Genomic DNA, 16,863 nt, shown 5'->3' on the forward strand with positions numbered 1-16,863 from the left:
AGTACATAGGCCTAGCAATGCCTTACAAAGAGACAGCTGTACCAATGTCGCCACAGCTGGGACTGGTAGCGTGTGCTACTAAACCTTATGTTGGTTAAAACCAATATGATCTCATTTTTTCAGAGTCATTAAGTCGACAAATGAATTTATACATGAGATTTCTTAAAAACAGTTTGGAAAGTATCGTGCAGCCACAAACATTTCACTAGCACTGCTCCATCTCGGTCTCTTTAGCAGTATTCTCATGGCGTCATTATAAGCTACTTGAAGGCTCTGTAAGTTCTTTTTTTTGTAGTTTGACCACAAGTGTGCAGTGTAGAGTGGTGTACAATATGCTCTGAACAGAGACACCTTCACTCCCATCTGTACACATACCAAACTTTCGTGAAAGACTGCTTGCTTGTGCATACATCAGAGAAGTCACAGTTGGAGAGATAAAAGTGTGGGCTTTTGATTTTTGTTTCGAATGGTTTTGATTAAACGTTTATTCCTTCAAATAGGCCATGTTGCACTCTGCTGGTTTTTTTAAAGCAAAGAATGAAATCTGTTTATTTTTCCTCCTTTCTATCAAAATAGCATAAGATTCATGTTACTAGCTGTGGGATGGCCTCCGGGCTGAATAAGAGAAGGCAGGGCTCCTATTGGTGACAATCAGTCAGATTTTGTTCTTCATTCACAAGCTCAGTAGTTGGAGTCCAACATGCTACACTGAATGATGAATTGTATTCCTATTTATGGTGGTGGACAGCTGAGAGGGAAGTGAAAGTGTTTTCATGCTGTGTGTATCGTGCTGAAGGGGACATGCATTTTGTTTCTTTCATGTTCGGCAATTTGTTTTTTCTCATGAGAAGAGGTCTGACTGCATTAAACACATGTCTTTGAGGCTTAAAAATATCTGTCTAGAGATGAGTGGGGAGGCAAATATAATCAAATGGGTTTCCTAAAGTCCCTGCTTTGGTGATAAAAAGGGACTGAAGGCAGCTTCACAATCAATTAGAAGCTGGACAGTTTCCAGTTTTATCTGTAAAAACACAAGGTGTCATTGAATTCCTGCTCTCCCGTCCCTTTAACTGGTTTACCTACACTCTAATGGAACTTTTGGCAACAAAACACAAACTTGAACCAAAGATGCACAACTGTTCTCATTTATCTATGCTTTTATGACTTTTATTAATGCCTTTGTACTATGTATTCAGAAAATTCTGAAACACTGCGTGTTAGTGTCACAACATTACTCTTTGCTGTCAATTGCTACTTATAAATCTCTGTACACCCAGCAGGTGTGGTCTAGGGACCTGTGAGTACCACAGGAGGAGTGCTGTTTGAAAAGGATTTTGGGAAACTTTTGTTGACTCATTTAGGAACCCAAATCATCCGCAAACACACTTTAACTTCATTCATAGAACTCAAATTACACCCCAAAAAAAGTTGCCCCCTTTTTGAAACACGTTTGCTTTACTTTGTCAAAGACACTAAACGTTGGTATACCTTTCTCTCCTATTATGTAGTGCTGACATACTTAAGACGAATAACGTAGACCGACTGCTGCCATGTTGGCCCTCCGTATGCATTTGACAGACAGAGATTACATACGTATGTATGTATACCTTAACAATGGCCATAAAGTACGTGTAGAAATGTAAAATATGACCCAGTGAAGATGTCACTGATGGAACATTATCTGGACCATCAAATGCATGCATTATCTGTCATCTTGGCTGCCCTGTAGCTTAACCTCTTTTTTTTTTTAGATTAAAAGTAGTGCCTGGTTAGAAAGCCTAAACCCCAGCAGCCATTGAGTTAACAGATGTGACTGGAAGCAGAATGTTTGTCACTTTGACATTTCCAACCCAGATTATCCCAGCTACAGAGTTGTGGAGTGTGAAATTACCAAGTAGCGTAGTGTGAAAAACCAGCTTTGACTCCTGCCTGTCCATTATGAAAGTGTGAGTAAATTGTGGCGAGTGCACTGCTTTTGGAGGGAATATATGAAGAACTGATTTTACTGAAACATTTCCACCTGCTGATAATGTGTTACTCCTACTAAAAATACATCACACTCATTCCACTTTAACAGGGCAGTGGGGCGCAGCACAAAGCTTATATGGAAGTAGTTGCTCTAGTGCTCAGTAACTGCAGTCACCAAAACTGCAAAAAATGAATGGGACACACTTAAGTATATATGTAATGTGTCCCCAGGTCACTACAAGCCCAGCACCAAATGGCACACAGACAAAGTTAGCAACTAGCTGGTGAACAAACAATAGTCATACAATAGCTAAGGAGTTACAGAGAACAAAACAATACCCCCAAAATACGGACGATTACATTTTGCGCTGTTGACGTCATTTGCAGCCAGAGTCTGCACAGTAGTAATCGGGGGCTGGAGCCGCAGTATTAAAGTTCCGTCCATACACCCGCCCGAGCCGTACACAGGCACAGCCACAGCTTGTGAGTGTGGAAAGTCAAAGTTAAATCTTCTCTCAACGTTCCTATTCTATGTACAATTTACAGGCCTCCGCAACTACTTCATTCAGAGCAGCTTTCATTCACAGCTGTAAATCATGACGTCACACTCCTTTTATTATAGCACCAAATAACCAAGTAAAACCAGACTTATCAGAAAAATTAACACTTGAACAAACACGAGCGTGATAAGAACTTCTTAAAATGACAGGAACCATCTTAGAGAACATTTTATATTATGTGTTCTTTCATTTTTGATCTATATATCTTGCCTTCACTTTTGGGGAGCTGTAATACTGTACGTCTATGGTGCAGCACCAGACTCCGGAGCGTGTTTCTTTTACAGGATGCCTGGGCTCACCGCTAAAATGGTTTTATTAAATTGTCAAGTGGTTTAAGACCAATCAAATTGCTGGACTGGCAATCACTTGAGCGGTGTTACTGGTTCGGATGTCTCTGATCCACAAGTCTTATTTATGGGGATGTAGGTTCCATAGCTGCTAAGGGGATGGCTTTTTCTCTCAGGTGTGGAATATAGGAATATGTGAGATCGAAAAGGCTATTAAAACTTGGGGAATTAAATATATATATTAAAAAACACTAAGTAGAACACCACTCCCTCGTGTGTAAGCCACTTGAGGTCCTTTGGACATCTGATTAGGATGCTCCCTGCCTCCCTGTTAGAAATATTCCAGACATGTCTGAAAAGGAAGAAAACCGTGGGCAGAGCCAGAACACACTGGAGGAATTACATGCATATTATGTCTGGCCTGTGGATGATTTGGGATCCCCTAGATAGACTTGGAGGACATGACTGAGAGAAAGGGCACGCTTGCTTCTTTTCCATAGGTGCCAACTGGTGGTCACCTTGACCCATACATGAATATGTGTCTAAAAATAATGGATGGAAGGATGTATCTTTGCCTTTACTCTCACCAAAGTACTGGATGTTTTTTTACTGCTTCTATTTAGCGCCTGTCATGGTGACTATGGGAGTATAATTTCCATACAACATGTAACTAGTATTGACAGATTGATGGCCCATGCATAAGCATGGAAGCTCATAAATCAGGTCACGAGTATGTCGATTATTTTGAAAAAGGTTTGTTTTTCAAAACAGCTGGGCCATGTTGCAAGGTTACTGAAACAGGAAGTGCATTTGTTGGGGACTGTTTTTTATATATAAGTGCTGGAACGTACTCACAGCAGCAGGACGGTGTATGTGAGACACAAAATTGATCATGTGCAACAACACTGGTGGTCTATGGCACAGAGAAATAAACTATGTCAGGATTTGGATACACGGGCAATACTTGTCAGTAGGATGATTGCATTGTTGGTTTTGCTCTTAACATGCTCTCTTAATCTTCCCTTTTCTTGTCCAGGTAAGCCTACATGCCGCTGTCCTGTTGGTTTCTCAGGGCCATTCTGTGAGAGGAGGATTTGTGACAACTACTGTTTAAACGGGGGAACATGTGACATCACTCAGGGGAACCAGCCAGTGTGCCGCTGTATGGCAGAATATACTGGGGAACGCTGTCTTTACCGTGAGTCCTGCACCCATTGCTTTTGTGGCAGCAAACTCAACAACAAACAGATTATACAGGTCATGAACTTGGCCTCAATATGATTGACATTAGCCGTTCAAGTCCAACCGCAAGAACAGTCACAACAAAGCATTGATTTGAATTCAGTTATGCTGCATGAAATCTATAGAACTAAGCGTTTCAAAGTTCACACGCAGAGTGCGGAACAAAAACAACCCCCTGAAGTATTTTCTTTGCACAAACATCGCATTCGCCTCTATTTGCAGATAAACAAAATCAAAACCATCAAAAAATCCTTTGGGTGTTTCTGTGCTGACGTGATAATGTATTTTCTTTGCAATGCTTTGTCATAATGGGTTGCGGGAAAACAATTTCAACTGCACATCATTAGTATTTTCCTGACGTTGCCTGCCCAAGGGGTAATATGTTTTCATCTGTGGCTAAGATGTCATTTGATGTGGGTAATTGAGTCCCATTAAAGCCCTGTACAATTCTAATCAGACCAGCTGAAACTATGTTCCAAGTTTCTCATTACACACTACCCTCTCTCTCTCTCTCTTTTTATCTCTCTTTCTGTGGAACAGACATCTGTCATCACTACTGTGTGAACTCCAAGGCCTGCACGCTATCCAGCAGCGGCTACGTGGAGTGTGTGTGTCCTGCGAGGTTTGAGGGAAACAAGTGCGAGGTGGACAAGTGTCTTCGATGCCACGGAGCTCCCTGCCTCATTAACAAGGAGACAGGAGATGTGGTTTGCAAGTGAGTGCTTGGTATCTGCTCACTTTTCTTGTCCCTCGTCCCTTTTGCTATAATGCTCTGGCTGTATGGTCCTCTCCATTTAAGGAAAAGCATCAGTTCCTCAGTGTATCCTCAAGGCTCAGTTGCTGTATCCGCAGGATGAATTAATTGATTTGATTAAATCTGAAAAATGTATTGGGCCACACATTCTACAGCAATTAAGGTTGTGGTAATGTCAAAGAATTATAAGCTAGGTGAACTCTCCCGCTTTATATGAATAATGAATATGTTTGACAAAACCAATACTGACTAATTTTCTTCTTGTAAAAGTCTAGTTGTCTGCTTGTCGCTAGCATCCATTATTTCTTCATCCCCCTAGTTGCACAAATGGCAGAATTGCACCGAGCTGTCAGCTGTGTGACGGATATTGCTACAATGGAGGCACCTGTCACCTGGACCCCGACACCAACCTGCCTTTCTGTCAGTAAGTCACTGCTTAATGGGTGAAGGAAAGTGGGGGAGAAAAAAAAAACGAATGTTCTCCATTCAAATACTGGCTCTGTGCCCCAGAAAGGCTGGCCTTAGAAGCAACACTAAAAAAAAATCACCTAGGGGTACCAATTCCCTGCTCGGAGAACAAGATAGATGTCTTCCTCTGGAAAGAAATCCTTAAGTTGAGGGAAGATTTGATGTCACTATGTGGAGGCCATGGCACAGCAGGGAGCTGAGTGCCAGTACACCATCTTATGCTGTGTGACACCTCACTGTGGCTTAAGGTTTTTAGTCAGATAAAAAAAGGGTTTCAAAGCCCCTTCAAAGCTTGCCATTCTGTACATATCACACTGTTCCTCCTTGCAGTTAAGAGCTGATGTCAGGCCTCTCTGACTCTCTTCAGTAGTAGGTTTTAGAAGTTCTAAAAAAAGGAAGTTGAGGAATGTGTCAGTGTTAGGACACGCCATGAAATCCAATGGCAAAAACTTGTAACAGACAAAAGCTTGACTGGCAGACACGGGGGAATTATTGTGAAAGACGACTCAAAGCGCTGGCCATAGATTAATACCACCTCAACTATAATCACATGCAGTGCTGTGTTGAAAATCTCTCCAAGGAGGAAATTGGAAATCCTTTTCAAAAGCCAAACTCTTTCTTTGCCCATTGTCCACCGTAGTTAAATTGAAATTTTGCGGTCATCACTCACACATTCCAGGAGATAGAATCAATTTCTATGCAAATGATCTTATTCGAGGAGGTTAATCGATCTTGATAATGTGGTTTATTATTTGCTGCACAGAACAGAGATTATGTGAGATGATGGATATGTCTGTGTCAAGAAATCATAATGTTTGCCCTTAATACTCATGAGTAAATGCGTATTTCATCAAGCCTTCCCAAAGCAAAAAAAAACCTTGCAGGGCAGAACTTTATCAGTTGCAAAGATGATTCTCGCATTAAACACTGAAAAAATATTGAATAGAGTTGTATGATTCAAGACAGTCATTGGTAAACACCCAAGCTCTCACGGTTATTTACTGAGATTTATTTATAAATTATTCTTGAAAAGCATTTCAACTATACAATAGCTTTTTTCCCCCCAAAATGTAAAAAAAATCTCACTTACTTCAACAATTGTGTTGTCAATCAGTAGATAACCACAACAGTATTTTTATCTGAAGTATGACTAATCTCTGATGATGTCGCTGAGAAGCTGGCTTTGGAATGTGTGTGTACAGTAGCGTTACTTTCTTTCAGATGAAAAGATGTTCTTGATGTGACACAATGTTTATGTGTCACTTTGACTTTTCATTCTACTTCTGAATAACACTCTGTCCAGACCGACTATGATAGAACGTTTTAAAGATGTCTTTACAGGATTGGCATACAGGATCCAATGGAACAGGTCCCATATTCTTCTCAAATATAATTATGTAATATGGTTTTATTATTCGAGTTTAGTTTAGAACGAGTTATCCAAATGCAAAAAAATGTAGCTTACTCTCTCACTGTATGGATTATGTTTCCCAATATATCCTATTTTAAGTCTTCAAACATTTGGATGCATAAATTCCTGTTGAACTAAATGTGACACTGATATGTTTACACAGGGTCAAATGCGTTCAACAAGTCGCAACAATTTTCAATGTTGTTTATGAAACTGCAAAAGTATAGAGAGCTGAAATCACGACTTCTGGGTTAAAACCTCCTCACCTCAGTGCAGCCTCTCATTCAACATTTCTTTCTTTATTCCAAGACAAACAGAAGAGCTGAATTATTAAACAAATCCTTATCTTAACATATGAGGCAAGCCACACAACATACTGTTGACTAAGTCTCTGTTTCCAAGGTTGGATGTATTTGTCGTTGGTATTGTTAATGCTAATGGGATTTGAAGGGGCTTACTTCTGGAACAGGAACCGGAAGTTCTGGTTTCATTGCGGCTCTCTATATAAACGCATTTTTCATGTATTTTAAAGTGATTGTGTTTCTTGAATATATTATGTATAACGTAGTAACAGACTGTTGACTGACTGTTGACATTACAGTATGTGTTTTTCTGTGTATGTGGTAGAATGTGATATTCACAATACAGTATCTTCTCTATGATTGTGTTTTTAATACATCTTATACATTTAGATATTTATATTTTATTTTATTCTCTTTTTATATTTTTTTAGCCTTCCTCAGCTAAAATTGAGTCAAAATGAATTTTTTTTGGTTATTACATTGTTATACGAATTGACCAAAAATCTCTGTTGGTCTTCTTATTACAATCAAACACCTTATTTCTCAAGAAAAAAACACATCTCTGAGGTGTGACCGCTGTAACAGACACTTCTCTTGCAGATGTTCTCTCACTTGGTGAGCAGTGAAGTTGACTTGTGTTCATATTATTTATTATGCTAATTTGCTTGATGCAGACACAACATTGACTTACTCATATTTTATGACTGAAGCTGCTGAAAGAGATTGCAGTGTCAGTCTCCACTCATCAAGCAGCAATATACATTCTCTGGGCCCTTTTATCACTCCCAACACAATGTTTTGCAGCTGCACGTCAGGGTTCAAGAACCAACGTTGTGATGAGCTGGCCAACCCCTGCGATTACTTCTGTCAGAATGAGGGGATGTGCACATTAACAGCTCTTAACAAACCACGCTGCAAGTAGGTCCTTCTCACCTCTCCAGCTGTATTCAGAGCCCACTCACCCCTTTTTGTCCACACCCCCACCCCAACTCCATCCGGCTCCATTCCAGCCTTAGTCCAGTATTTGGGCTCTTTGTCACAGTGCCGCCTTGTAGCAACTTATCATGTAATATGTGTAATAAGATAATGACTTGTCAAACAGTAAGCCAAAATAGTGAACTGAAAGACAGTATAATGACGTTATTTTTTTACTAGATTATGATCACATTTAATTATTTTTGGAAAAGCTCTTTGTCTTTATTGAAATTATTTTCATCCATTTGAATATGACTGGAGTGTGTCTTTAGTAAATATGATATGACTTTCTATTTTGATTGAAATGCATTTTGTCACACTGCCCTGGCTCAAAGGAGGACAGTTTATCTTATTAACTGTAATTAGTATGCTTGTAAAGTAAATTTCTTATTACCGTAAGATGACTTTAGTAACTGACGTTTAGTAACAGCTATAACTGTATATAAATCCTTTCATCTATCTAAGCATATAAGCATGTTCCCCAAAATGTCTTTTATTTTTATTAATATTATTTTTAGCATAAGTGTTATTATTTGTATTATTATCCGTAGTAGTAGTAGTAGCAATAGTAGCAGCAGCAGTTAGGCCTCAGTAGTAAAATATTTCTATTTTTTTATTTCATAATAAACTAAAATCCTATACTTAAAGCTCAATTTTTTACCAACAGTGTTACATTCTGAGCAAGTATTCGCTGATGTGGCACTTATTACATTATCAGTTGCTGCATGACTCTGTACCTTTGCTGCCCCTCACTGCCACACCCATCTCATGCAGTCGTCAAACAGCACACAGGACTCGGGAGGGGATGAACTAAAACCTGGCACTGTCTGTGTGATGTGGGCATCATTTTCTGTGCATTTGCAACCTTTGCATGAAGGCAAGTTCAAGATGTTATCGACCAGTCATCACGAATGCAGACAACTTGCTAGGCTGAACAACTCATCAGTAATCAGTGTTTATGCCTTTAAACCCGGGTTAAGAGAATTTCTTCATTTCTTAAAGAATTAGTCTTTTCATTGCTCCCAAATTCCCATTAAAATTCATGTCGCTGTGACATTTCGTTCAACAAGGGCGTGATTCATTTCCTGGCTGTATGGGGCTGCATTCTTATTTTTGATAGCCTGATGTTCTTAGAGTGCATGTAATTTAGAGTAATTTCTTTCTGTCATCATCCAGTCGCACCCACCAGATCACTCATGCTTTACAGACCCATCTGCGTCAGTTGTGTGAAATTAAATATCACCTCCTCTAACGAGGGTCATACATCACGCCCATCGAATCCCATTGGAACACAAATGAGATGACGACTTGTTGTCCTGCTGTCATCCTTTGATATTTTCCACACTGAATATTCAACATGTAAATTCACACACACACACTGTTTATGGACACAACATGTGTATATACATAGTGCTCTCTCTCCAGGTGGTGTTTTGTTTGTGTTGGATCAAAGCACTTTCATAGCAAGACTGAATCATAATGTGTTTGTATCTGTAAGCCACGGTCACATCATAGTGTAATTCATTTTGTAAAGGTGTTCTCACAGCAGGTTTCTGCTAGGAATCATATTCTAATGGTAGATTATTTTTACTCTCTTTTGACCTCCTTCAGATGTTCAGCCAATTGGGCAGGAACACAGTGTGAGAGACCCGCCCCTAAAAGCAGCAGGTCGGACAACACCAGAGGAGGTGAGTATTCCAAGTCTAATTATAAAACCTTACAGTTTCCTGTATGTATGAATAAATGTATATCGCTACTACAGTGCCCGCATTCCATGTTTGTACATCTAAAATGATCGTATCTTATTAAGCATCCACACATTTTTACAGGGAGGTTTATACCGAATCCAACTCACACCACACAATTGGACTTGGTCCTGATTGGCAACCTAACTAAAGAATTCCTGAACTCCATCCAACCTTTCCAGTTTACAGTATTTGAAAAGAGAAGCCTTTTACCTAAGCAGGTTTACCTTGTATGTATTCAGTGAATGTTCTGTCTGCAAATTAATTTTAAGTCAAACATTGAAAAGTTCTAAATACCACATCACCGTTGGGACTTCTGCTAGTCCTCATTTCCTTACTAAGATATTTGCAGGTGTTCAAAATTATTATTACCTATATTATCATTATTATTATAGACTCTTTTCATTCACATCAATATTACTGCATAGACCATATGTAGGCCTACTGGGAAGCTGTTCTGAAAACAGAGTAAAATGTGCCGTCTATACAAAGCCCAAGGAAAAAAGGAGGCCCTTTTTTTAAAGCCACAGTCAGGCACGCTTACACACAACGTGTCACTATCTGAGCCCATCTCAGCTCCTTTCAGTCGTTACTCATCTTTCCACGCCATCTCTCCTCTGTCCATCTCTTAGGGAGCATAGCTATCATTGTGCCGCTGGTCCTGCTGGTAATCTTGATTGTGATGGTGGTAGCAGGTGTTTTCATCTGCAGACGGAGGCAAAGGTAAGAAAATAAATAAATACATAGAATATAAATAGGAAAGAGGCTTCTAAGCGACAACAGATGACGAGAGATCCAACACTGTGCAGCTTTGAAGATGAATGGACAGCTTTGCTTTATAAATGAAAAGTTTGTTGTTTGTTTCAACATGTTCAGCACAACACCTGACTTCTACACTAAGCCTCTGATTATAATTCAGCTTTTAGGTCTGCCCAGAAAAAGTTTGGTACTCCAAGTGTGCCAAGCAGTATGATGTGATTTTTTGTTGTTGTTGTTGTGTGGAGCTGGGCCGAAGCTGAGCAGCATGTTGACCTGCATATGTTGTGTATCATGTTAATGATTCCTGGCTCCGCACACCTCAGGGGAAAACGTGTCCAGAGGCAGCCCATGACAAACGGAGGGATAAACGTGGAGATCGGGAACCCGACATACAACATGTATGAAGTGGACCACGACAACCACGCTGATGCAGGCAGCCTGCTGCGACCCAACTTCACGCTGGACCCTCACAAGGTTGGCTTCATGAGCTCAATGATAAACTAACCGCAAAAAATAAACATGCTCAGCTTCTCATTTTAACTGTTTTTAACAAGATCCTTCTCATGATATCTTCCATGTTGTTTTCATCATCACTACGTGTCAAATTATTCAGTTTTAACAAGAAACCTTTTTTATTTGATCCTGTTATATTATAAGATGCTGCGAGCTCGTTCGCTGATTTACTCTGACATGAAATCATTTCCCTAGCCGTATGGTTATTCATGTTATTGACTGGATAACAGATTTAAGTTATACCATATCATATGTACTTTTTTACAGGATGGATCTGAAACAAGAGATCCAACATAACCAATGTACTAGAGAAATATTGCAGTTTATCGAGTTAGAAACAAGTTGTATTATCTTCAGTAAATCCTCCTTGGATCTATATGTAGCTATTGTGTGAATTTTTCAGTATGCTCAGAACTCATTTGACAGGAATTCCACTATTTCCAGACATTTTATCTGATTTATCAGCATACGCGTTTATGAAAAGTGCTGTGCATTACTTTTTTTTAAGAACTCGAGTAGCCATATTCAATCATGTCCTCTTACACATCCTAGATAAATAGTGCAGCGCTTGAAAAGGGAGAGGAGAGGAGCTGATTTTATTGATGTCAATCTTTAGCACACCTGCTAATGATTATTACTGCAACCCACATCTCTTGCCATTAAACTAGTGACACCCTGTCGATCACTCCCGGCTGAACATAGTTCAGCCGAGAATGCAAGTACATGGGTGTATACAACAAACGTTGTGTAACCTGAGCAAACAATCTTATTTCTGAGTTCAACTGCTCCAATAACTGTGATAATGTGATATGTAGTGTTGGGAAGTATCAAAAAGGAATTGGAATCAGGTTTTCTGGAGATACGGTAGTGTGCAGTAATGTCTCACGTGCCATGAACGAAGAGGGCTTTTCACCTGGCTGGTGATTTATTCTGTTCATGGCCCTCAACCCCACACTAATACTCAGCATATCAAATTAATCATAACACCTTTACTGATGTTGTTATCTAGCTTACCTACTAGAGCTTCAAGCCTAATGCTATTGCTTCTTGCCCTGCCAACTCTGACATCTGCTATTCTCAGTGCAATCTGGCTGTACTTTCAACAAAGGCGTGCTGGCTCGAATCTAAACTAGTTCATGTATTCCACTACACTCTCTCGGGTCCCCGACAAATCCCTACTTCTTGAAACTCGGAGCCGTTTTCCTGATTTATAAAAAGTAGACGGCTATGCGTTGTCACAATGCGACAAACTGTTTGGTGTTAGCTGTGTTAGTGAATTTAACTTTGCACTGTAAACGGAGGTGGTGCCTGTTGTTTTGCAGGGCTGGTGTGTAAAATCCAGTGACCCTCACACCTTGGGCATCAATTCTGTGCCCAAGGAGGTAATCCCCGGACAGGTGAATGTTCCAAACTTTACTTTGTGTTTGCCCTCTAGAAAAACAAATTCACCCTCATGTAGGCAAGCAGTGTGCACTGTGCAGTTACCTGGCAAACGTTTAACTACCTGTACCAAATAAATAAATGAGCTCAAAGTGAGTCACGGTAACATCCACAGTCCTCTTCATCTGTTTCCTACATCATTTGTGAGATCAACATTTCATTTCCGAAACATCAAAAAAAAAAGTGTTTTTAAAGCTGCTGCTGTACTGTACTTCAGACAGTGGGCTTTGCGTGGATTTATGTTTAAATTGGCTTCCTCCTGCATGTTGCTGTGTGTTACCGTACTATTGCATGCTGAATAACAATCCACTAATAGCATCTAGGAGTCTTGTCTTGTCCTTGTCTTTGTACTGCTTCAGATAGATAGAACACTTTAAAACCTTGATGATCACAGTGGACTTTCCCTAAAACCTTTTTTTTCTATATAGCTAAAAAATGGCCCTTGTGTTATGTGGAACAGGAGTTTGTCTGAAATGAACCCACACACAATTAGTCACTTTTAGCTCACATTTTTTTTTTTTTGCAAACTGAACCTACAAACTCTTATCAACCTCAATCTGTATGCTTCCTGCCCACCACAAAAAAAAACAGCACACTGACAAAGTTAGCAACTAGCCACAGTAGTGAACATAGTGAGGTATTTAGCAGCCAAAGAGCCAGATGTTTTTCTCACGAGGCGGTGGAGACCAAAACAGAGCTGAAAGAGTTGGATTCACCAAGTGTACAAAACACGACTCCAGATGAATGATGATGCTGTTTCGTACCTACTGGCTTTACTTAAAAATGTTTGCTCACGTTTTTTTGCCACAACAACAAGATGATCTGGTAGATGTTGTGTTCTCAGCTTGTTCCAAAACAACAACAATGTATTAATGCAGCTTTAAGAATCTCATTGTTCTGAAGGGATTTATATAAACATATATTTTCTTCTATCTTCTTTTTTCTTTCCTTTACAGCCCATGAACTACTCCAACCCAGTGTATGCAAAGATCTATATCGACGGGCAAAACTGCCGGAAGCCAGTCATCAGCATTGATGAGAGGAGAGAGCTACTCCCAAAGAAACTAGAGGGGACAATTCATGAAACCGCCGCATAGCCTAACTTTACACTTTGTACTTCTTTTTTACTACATTGGACAATGTATAATATAAAGGAGGAAACAAGAATGTCTCTCTTTCCTACGAGGGTCTTAGGTTTTACTGGTTTAGCATCAGCATAATGTCCTTGTCGGTGTGCTGAAGAGATTTATTTTCCATTTACTGTTCTAATGTTTGTCAAACATAAATTATGACACTGAAGTTAAGCTGCTGATGTGCAAACACTTTATTAACACCACAAGCCACACTTTGTGCACAGTTTAAACCTTGCAGTGCTATAAATTTGTACCCATAACTGTTTCTAGTTTAAGTGGAATCCGGACAGTGTGACGTTTTGTGAAGATAAGCGAAGGCAGGTCGGCTCAATTTTTCTGAACAAATGTAAGTATCGTTGAGAAGAGTTACGTGGAGTGTTTCTAAGGCTAAATTATTTTTCTTCTTTTACATGTCATATGATGTATCGGACCACAAAGCTTCTCCTCTAAGCACTGAAGCTTTATATTTTTGAGGTTTTGTATTTTTTTTGTTCTCCTCGGTACCTGAAGGATCTACTTACTGGATTCCCAGTATAGGCCATACTATCAACGTGATCTTTTCTCACACATTATGTTATCCTGTCTTTTTCATATCTGTGGATTTCCAGCTCCATCTGCCCCGTTTCTAACGTGATATACCACATTATCTTTTGGTGAAAGAGATTGAAGCCGCCCTTGAATGTTCTCCGATCAGATTCCCAGATCATCTACTGTACACTGAAAAGACAGATACTGAATACCATATTTTTCTAGGTCTCATATATCAACAGATGAATAACAGATTTAGACAAAGGAAGAGATTTACCACAGCTATGAAAGGTTATTAGGAGTTATTATCAACACATCTGATACTACAGGAAAGATGATAAATATAAGAAATTTTATAATTTTGTATTTGATTTGTATGTCGTTTGGCTGCTTGTATTTTGAAGAAATGTATTAAATGTAAGTAATTTTTATATAAAAATGTAAATCGATATTGAATAAAGGGGGCTTATTTCCACGTTGTGTCCCTTTCTGTGGCCACAGCAGATCCTACTGCAGCCCGTTCAACCCGTCATCAAACTGGCACGGTTGTTATATTTCCGCGGTACACGTGGCCAGTGACCTGACGAGTCGATCAACAGTGTGAGGTCTGTCACTTGTTGCGCAGAGGAAGGTGGTTGATGGGAGATTATTGCCCTCCCTGTGTGTGCAAGAAGGCCGATACAATTCATTACCTGGATCGTGGTGACACAGCGTCAGAGCCTTCTGCTGAATGATAATTCAGTCTCCTTTCACTATACTCACAATGTCCGTCTCTCCACACACTGCACCATGGCAACCAGAGGGAGGCAGCGACACTCCTGCCCTTTTCTGTATCTGTCTGTGCCATCAGCTGGATCAGCAGCACACCCAGCCCACCACATTTTAAAGATGGTACAAATAGATGCCACCGTTTCCAGTTTCCTTAATTGTCCTCCACAGTAAACGTTTGAGGACGGCAGTGAAATCCACTTTGATGAGACATGACATTTACAAAATGTTACACGTGTGAGTCCAGATTAAGGTGTGTATAAATCTGGCCCATTTTCTACAAATCAAAAACATGTGTGACTGTAATTGGACATGTTTTTTTCTTGGATAAAGCATACAAGCCAGTATGCTGAGAGGAAGGGGAATCACTGCACCGCTGCTGCAACTGTGGCTGAAGAATATCAATGCAGTAAACTAAATCGAATTAATCAAATGTTTGATTTGTCTGTGCTGATTGAGGGATCCTGTGTTATAACATGTAAGGATCTTGTTGCAAAGTTCATCTCCATCTCTTTTAGAATAGTGGTTTATGGGGTTTGCAGTACCGTGGTTTTTCGAAAAAGATGAAGGGCCAACCACTTGACTCTGCTATCTCATGTCCAGTTTTCTCGATATAGTAGTTGTGTAAAATGAGTTCAGGGTTTTGTCAACATGTATTCATCGGACAACCAACGAATACAAGTGTTGGGTCACTTGTATTTGTTGCAATCCTAAGGCTTGGCTGGACAAGAAACCCTCCTGGTTTGAATCATCGGTACAAAAGATGAGCTACGCCATTGGGAAATATCTGGTTCTTTTCTCAAAAAGTCAAAGGTACAAGGCAGTGTTCATATAAACATGAAGAGAAGAGTAAACGAACTTCCTAAGAGCATTTCTGTAATGAATATCACTCACTGAGCTTAAAATTCAGTTGTATTGTACTGAAGCCGAGAACGGCCGTCCTGGCATTTTTTTTTAAATCTCGTTATCTCGAGATAATCAACTCGTTATCTCAGGAAAACAAAAGGTTGTTTCCTCTTATTACTAATGTTTATCAGAGATCAGCAGTACAATCCCAGCATGCATAGAGATGACTGCGATCAAGCCGCCCTCGCGTTTCCACGGTCAAACCGGCTGACAGACCTAAACCTGAAGTGCACACATAGTATATATAAGTTTGATTGGCTTTATATACAGTCTCTTTTATAATATACTTTTTACAAACTGACTTTACAATCTATGGTCAGCAGGATTTGGGTTGATTAATGCATTTATGTCATTATATGAATACATATGAGTGTCAAACTAATAGTGTCAGTACATTGTAATTCATCGGCAAAACAGTCTTGAACTAATGAAGACCTCCAGCTCAGCAGTGATAGAACTCAGCGTCACTTACTCAGCCCCTAAAGTGTATCAAAAGAAAACAAAGCTGAAATTTGAAAACTCCTCCTGAACTAAGAGATGCCTGGCTCTCCCCTCCCCTCACCTTGCCTATTGATTTATTGTCTCTTTTCCACTTAGCAAGCATCCCCATTCTCCTGCATAAACATCAGAAAAACCCAGAGGGCTCATCTCTCGGACAGAATCAATAACGGCAGGAGTCGTATTCACATCATATACAACAGCTCCTGCATACTCATGCTACAGCCTGCACCAAGGAAAAATGAATATTAGAGCACGACTGAGAATCTATTTCATTAAGCCATCAGTAATTCTTGGGTTGGACATCAATAAACATGACATACCCTGCAAGTTCACAGCATTGTGTTCCAGTTAACCAGACAGGGATTTAGTGTAAACTAGACTAAAATGACCTTCAATGGAGATATTATTTGAAAAACATTCTTAGTCTAGATTTATGCTTAATCCTTATCAGGGAAGGGTGTCCATGATGTCCATTAACAATCATCAAATCTCTAATGTTTTATTAAACAAAATAATAATTACTACTACTGAGCCCAAATCTTTTCTATACACCCATGAAAGTTACTATTATATCTTTCATAATATTAAATATTTGAGTATGCT

At 39.6% G+C, this 16,863-nt stretch overlaps 1 protein-coding gene across 6 annotated transcripts in view; it reads left to right on the forward strand.

Annotated features, from left to right (window-relative positions):
* The window catches only part of lrp1bb (low density lipoprotein receptor-related protein 1Bb), a 225,048-nt gene extending 209,046 nt beyond the window's left edge, over window positions 1-16,002 (forward strand). For 3 of the 6 annotated variants that reach the window (XM_031858263.1, XM_031858264.1, XM_031858265.1), the window contains exons 84-92: window positions 3,852-4,013; window positions 4,598-4,772; window positions 5,131-5,235; window positions 7,797-7,910; window positions 9,579-9,655; window positions 10,345-10,435; window positions 10,795-10,945; window positions 12,307-12,381; window positions 13,381-16,002. In XM_031858263.1, coding sequence (XP_031714123.1) covers window positions 3,852-4,013; window positions 4,598-4,772; window positions 5,131-5,235; window positions 7,797-7,910; window positions 9,579-9,655; window positions 10,345-10,435; window positions 10,795-10,945; window positions 12,307-12,381; window positions 13,381-13,521 — 1,091 coding nt within the window. In that variant the 3' untranslated portion in view covers window positions 13,522-16,002. The remainder of the gene's footprint in view (window positions 1-3,851; window positions 4,014-4,597; window positions 4,773-5,130; window positions 5,236-7,796; window positions 7,911-9,578; window positions 9,656-10,344; window positions 10,436-10,794; window positions 10,946-12,306; window positions 12,382-13,380) is intronic. The other 3 variants (XM_031858269.1, XM_031858266.1, XM_031858267.1) reach the window with 3 other exon arrangements.
* The last annotated feature ends 861 nt before the right edge of the window (window positions 16,003-16,863 follow it).

This window comes from Anarrhichthys ocellatus, unplaced genomic scaffold, assembly GCF_004355925.1.
Source record: "Anarrhichthys ocellatus isolate YVR2014 unplaced genomic scaffold, GSC_Weel_1.0 scaffold20, whole genome shotgun sequence".
Taxonomy (NCBI): domain Eukaryota; kingdom Metazoa; phylum Chordata; class Actinopteri; order Perciformes; family Anarhichadidae; genus Anarrhichthys; species Anarrhichthys ocellatus.